We start from the raw sequence: 6130 nt of genomic DNA on the forward strand, positions 1-6130 counted from the left end.
GTCAACTTTGCTTTGCTACTACCCTGCCAAGCACACTTGCCCAGTGACTTTGCTTTTGCCAAAAGTAAAAGAACACTTGTTTTCATCACTTTAAGTCTTGAGTTATAAACCCTTATTGAAATTCTTCTGTGATAGCAGCAATTATTCTGGGTTTATCACCTCCAGATACTGTCCATGCTTTCACAATATTTGAGACACCGATTTCACAGTATCAATTGATGTAACAGTGTTTTATTTGTTTACTTCTTATTTGAGCTCAATCGGGACTTTTTCTACTCGGAACAAATTTAAAAAATGTCATATCAGTCGATAAAGCAAAATTGGCATGAAAAGTTGGAGACTATCAAAATTATTGTTTCACAAATGTGGTAGCTTGGGCATTCCTCTCTTTCAGAAAATGGTTGCTATCATGTCATGTTCCTGCCACATTTTTTTTGCATGAATTGACTGAGTTAGGCTGTAGTCCAACCCAAAAGCAAGCAGCTGCTGCTCTATTTGAAGGAATATCATACTCAATTAATAAGTTCCATTCTCTTAGCCACCAGGTGGTCAAAGATTCATCGCCGCTCGCCTTTGAATTTGATGTCAAGGGTGAGATTAACACACTAATAGTACACCCATTTATTCTCCACCCTTAATATCAAATCCAAGGGTGAACGACCATGCATCATTAGGTCATCCGGCGACCATGAGAACATCTATGCCCAATTTATTTGCTAACAATGCGAGTTTTGCAGAAGTTCGATTCAGACCAAGCCAAGCAAAAGAAGAAATCTCTTGAATGGATTCATTACTTCAGGCCATACGGTGTTAATGGCCACGTTACATCAGAAACACATAGGTACAAAATACATGGCAATAGGTGTATTTAGATACATATAAAGCCAAGGACTTTGTGTCAGTCTTGAGAGCAAAGGATACACAATCAAACCCCTTAAACAACCCAAATATCCATTTTCCGATGCTAAGCTGCAGCTCTGATCTTACAGCGGTCAGCGAATAATCAAGTTTTCAAAATACCCTCAAGCTCAGTCACTTCAACTCCAAGTTCAAACGAAGAAAACCAAGCGAAACACATTGACGCTTCTACGTGGAGCTACCCTAGCTAGTCTCAGTTTTTAACTGTACACCTAAACACTAATCATCCACCCAGATCTTCATTCTTCTTTCCATATACGGCCAGTAATCCTCAACTTTAGTTCTTGCCTATCCGCGCCTGAGAAATAGAGAGCGAGGTTCCTCTGAATAATGAGTCCATCTTGGCTGTCTCTAACTTTTCCATGACTGTCACGAATACTCCTAGGTATCCCCTGCCATATTAGCTTACGGCCATTTGCACCAACTTCCAAACTATAGCTGAACTTCTTAGCCTCAATATCATCACCCATGAATCGTAAAAAAGCCATGTAGACCGGAGCCATTCCTAACTGGAAGGCCTCAAAGTGCAAACAGAACTGTCTTCCGAAACAATTGAAGACCTGCAAGAGAAAACATAATTCAAGGTACCAGTCATACAAAAGTTAGATTTTCCAAGCAGAATCAGTATAGATATTGCAACAGAACATTGTATACATGCCAAAAAAAATTATTAAAAAAGGTATGGGGTTTAACTACATAAATTTATAATTCTTGTAACACGTTTAAAATATTAAAATAAAAAACTTACAGTAAGCATCCAAGTTGCATTTTCAACTTCATTTGGGTTTGCTTTAACATATCTATGGTTGAAGGTGCACCCATCATGCATGTCAACCTTGTGATCCTCCTTAAGATGCCCAACGAGAGTGGGGATATCACCTGTAACAGAGCACTCAGATCCAGCATAAGGGCAGTTGTATAGACGAAATCGACAGTGTTGCTCATGTTTGAGCTTGCTGTAGTACGGAAAAATATCATGACAGCCTAAACTCTGGTATCGGCATGGAAGTTCCAACGATTCAGCAACTTTCTCCAAAGCCAAACACCTTATATCTCCAAGCTCATAGCGACAAGTGGGGCAACAATTGTGCACCCTTATCTTGCAGTCTGAACATAGCGTGTGGCCATTAGGACACTGCAAAAGAAGAATTTAGAAACAGAAAGAATTAGTCAAACAGAACATGTGATTCCGGATGACAGGACACTACCCCCAAGTGTTCAATCACAAGAAGAGAGTAAAGTTAACGATGAGAAAATGAGAGATTGGTCACTTCAAGGGGTTCAAGGAAATCTGAACCCCAACAGTAAGCAAGCAAATAATGTTCTGGTTGAATAAAAGAACATAGCCATTGCAATTTAGCCTTCAGGAAACCAAAAATTAAGAGTAATAAAATTAATTGGTTGACTGTACTATATATACAATACCCTGTGGATGGTATGAATAATAATAACCATAATTAGCTAAATTAAGCTAGCAATAACAACTAAAACAAAGGGGTCATAACATTCTTATTTTTGGCAGTTAAAACGAGGAAGGAGACAGCATGACAGTTCCATACACTTTGACATATTGAAGTAAACTCAGACCAAATTAATGCAGGGCAGCTCAGAATTACCATGGGAACTTAAATAAGATAATATACAAAGATCATGAGTCAGTCCCAGAAAATCAAAAGGAGATAAAGAAATGAAAACAGCAATGGAAGTTTGCAAATCGGGCTAAAACGATATTCTACTACAATCACAAAACATCTCCCTCAACACTAATGAGAATCACTTTATGTTGGCGCAACAAAACATCTCCCTCCTTAAACCATCCTCTCCACTGCCAGAAACCAGCAGTCAAAAGCTTCACTGACAATGAGCTGATTCAACACCTATTAAACCTAATACCGATCATCATCCAATTATCTCCATCATGCGTACACTGATAATATTTAACTTGTAACATCATTAAAGGGTAGTTAGAACGGGTCATGACTGCATTGCTTCACTGAATCTTCAACTTCCGCTATAGCAAGTATGAGGGCAAGAGTAATAAATTTTCAAAGATTATAGTGATATATAGTAGGATCAATTCAGATTCAGAAAGGAAGATTCAGGTGAAACACAATATGTCCTCAATGCACATGTACCTGATGTATAGGAGGGTACATCAAATTTGTGCAGACGGGGCACTCAAGTAACTCATGCACACCATTGGTTGAATACAGACCATGCTTTCCACCCAAACCAAGGGTAGTCTTACTAAGCATACTATTGCTACCTGCCTCCGACTTAGCGATTGCCATGTCATAATCTGCAGACTCAAAACCCCCTTGCAAAGTGCCCCAGGAGCACGAACGATGCAAATCTAAAGAACCCCCTTACAAAATTCTCCCAGGAGCCACAAGTGATTCAAATTGAACAAAAATTCTGGCTCATAACACACAGAGTAATCTACTTGCCCTCTATTCCGTCCTCAGTTCTCCGTGGACATGCTTATCTCTGTCAAAACAAGATGAATAAAGACTTATTAAAGTATTTCACATACTATGAATGAAATACTTTCTAAAGAGTGTATTATTTAGCTCTAGTCCAAAGTCCAGAGAAATGACAAATAACAAGGGTATCAAGAATGTTTCATGCAACCTCCAGTTGCTTTGTGATATCAAAAGAACTCAGAAAAGCTTCTTGCTTGGCAGCAGGAGATTCCCAATCTCTTACAGTTGACGACCTATAAATATCTCCACTTTTCCATAGTAGCTTCGAAAATGCTCTTCAAGCACTTATAATATCAGCAAATCGATTACTGGGATAAAATTGGAATTTGTTTTACCAATGAGTATTTCAGCATACCACCAAGGCACAGTAAAGACCCTCTTGAAACTATTGGTAAATCATGAATCCGACAATTATAAGATCACTTGCTTTTTATAAAACTTTAGTATGCATATCAACGTTCAAGTTTTATTACTGCATAGATGTTATGTAGCAATGACAGAGTTCATCTTAAAAGGAAGCAAGGAAATTATGGAGATTGAAGAAGCAATCATGCATCCTGCAAAAAATTTAAAATAATATGTAAAGTTTTCAACTTCAAAAGAGAGATGAAACATGGAACATATGGATTTTCCTTTTCCGACTTTTCGACCGTCACATAGGCAAATTCAGATGTATAAACACATCCGGCAAGATAAGGACAATCCAAGATCAATTCAGAACTGTGCTTTGACTAAAACCCACATTCCTCATTTGCACTAAAAATACTAAGTTCAAAAATTTACAGAGAGGACATTAAAAGCAACCAGCTTTCTCAATCAATCCAAAGAAACAAAAAAGGCACCATAATAGTAGTACAACAACAAGCATACCCCAATTCACAATTGCACCCAAAAACCCAACAAAAATTCAAATTAACCTTACCAAAATCTACCTTAGAGATATAGAGAGAGAGAGAGAGAGAGCAAACAAATTCAAATAAAAATATTCAACCCAGATATGCAAATTTTAAACTAAAATCTGGGTTGTTGCCAAAAACTAACTTTCCCTTCATCTAAAATAGCAGTGCAAATAAATCCAGGCACAATAAAAAAAATGAAAAAAAAAATCCCCGTTCCTCTCGGGAAACCCAAATACTAATCAAAAGAAAAAACAAAACCCACAACATAAATTACAAAGAAGAAACCAAAACACAGATTCCCAGTTGAAATTTCAAACCCAAACCACCATTTCATGCAAAATTAGACAACTGGGTCTCCCTCCCAATTGCTAAAACAGACAAAGAACCCAGATTGCAACCCAAAAACAACACCAAAAACAATAACAGAATCGAACAGCGAGCCCAGAAGCAACACGCGGATTACCCGGATATGGAGAATTGAAGAAAATGGGAGTGCCTTGCTCGTATCGGTGCTGGCTATCGATGGCCTCTGTTGTCTCTATGCTTCAGAATCACTTAAGAAAATGCGCTTTTGTTTTTGTTTCTTGTGTGTTTTTAAAGTAAACTATTTGATTTCTGTCTTGGGATTTATAATTACTTACACAGTGTATTTGGATAAGGAAATTTAGTATGAAGGAATTTCAAAATGACCAAAATAAAAATTGCAGAACTTTGTTTTTTTTAGAATGTATATATATTTTTGTTGTTTGATTAACCTAGAATAACAATAAAAGTTGAATACAAAATTAATTTTGTGTATAGAATCATTCATATATAAATGAAATATAGTTAGAAAATGTGTTAGCAGTGGCGGTGGCAAGGATGATGGTAAGTGGTGGCAGAGGTGATGGTAGTGGGTGGTGGTGGCAACAGTTGGGGGCCACAATAGTATGTGGTTGTGGCGGCAACCGTAATGGTGATGAAAAATGATGGTGCATGGGGATGGTGGTGGTGGTAGATGCTGGTGATATGTTGTGGTGGTCGGAGTTTTTTTATATTTTTTTATTTTTAAACTCTAATCATAGGAGTTTGGAAATGGTACCTAAAGAATTTAAACTTAAAATTGGAGGTCTCGAATTTTTTTTTTTTTTCACATGCGGAAATTTTATATTTTTATATTTATGAATCTAATTAAGGGAATTAGTACCTGTCAATTTATAAATTCTAATTCTTGTCTAATTTTTAATTTTATTTTCCTCATACAAATATTATGTATATTTTATGGGACCAACTAGTAATACCTTGTAGTGGTATGTTTTTTAGGTGATGCAAGGGAGACTATCTACTTTAATTATATTTTGTAAATCACATGATATAGTAGTTAATGATCGAATTCTTCTTTAAATGATGGGGCATTTTGATATAAGCGCCTCATTTTTTAATTTTTTAGACTAAACATACACTCCTTTTGAAAATTTGATCAAACATTTTCCTAAAATTTTGGTTATTAATTTCAATTTTTCACAACTTTTCCTAGACATTTCATTTTTTTTTCCTCTTATCCCTATATTTATGCATTTATTATCCATCTCTATGCATTTTTTTTTTATTGTTTGTTATAATTTTACTTCTTTTTTTTTGTGTGAATATAGTAGAATATTTATAAAAAAAATCGTCATATTTTATTATTTGGAAGACCCAACACATAATAAAGATTTGTTTGATTATATAGATACATCTAGTTACCTATAATATGGACACATTTAGTTTTATAGCCGATTTGATTTCTTTGTATGTCTCGATACATTTGGAATGTAAATGTACCAAAAGGGTTATCTGATAGAGACATTT

At 35.9% G+C, this 6130-nt stretch overlaps 1 protein-coding gene across 2 annotated transcripts; it reads right to left on the reverse strand.

Moving 5' to 3' along the window:
• Positions 1 to 776: 776 nt before the first annotated feature.
• LOC137713120 (E3 ubiquitin-protein ligase SINAT2-like) lies at positions 777 to 4882 on the reverse strand. Of its 2 annotated transcripts, XM_068452379.1 has the most exons (5): positions 4764 to 4865; positions 3550 to 3709; positions 3054 to 3405; positions 1667 to 2053; positions 777 to 1478 (listed from the first exon to the last, which is right to left on the reverse strand). In XM_068452379.1, the coding sequence occupies exons 3-5, from the start codon at positions 3207 to 3209 to the stop codon at positions 1158 to 1160; spliced, it is 864 nt and encodes a 287-aa protein (XP_068308480.1). In that variant the 5' UTR covers positions 3210 to 3405; positions 3550 to 3709; positions 4764 to 4865; the 3' UTR covers positions 777 to 1157. The 2 variants fall into 2 exon arrangements, with proteins under 2 accessions (XP_068308480.1, XP_068308479.1); XM_068452378.1 differs by lacking the exon at positions 3550 to 3709 and having other exon boundaries at positions 4764 to 4882.
• Between the last annotated feature and the right edge of the window lie 1248 nt (positions 4883 to 6130).

The sequence above is a fragment of the Pyrus communis genome, chromosome 13 (genome assembly GCF_963583255.1).
Source record: "Pyrus communis chromosome 13, drPyrComm1.1, whole genome shotgun sequence".
Taxonomy (NCBI): domain Eukaryota; kingdom Viridiplantae; phylum Streptophyta; class Magnoliopsida; order Rosales; family Rosaceae; genus Pyrus; species Pyrus communis.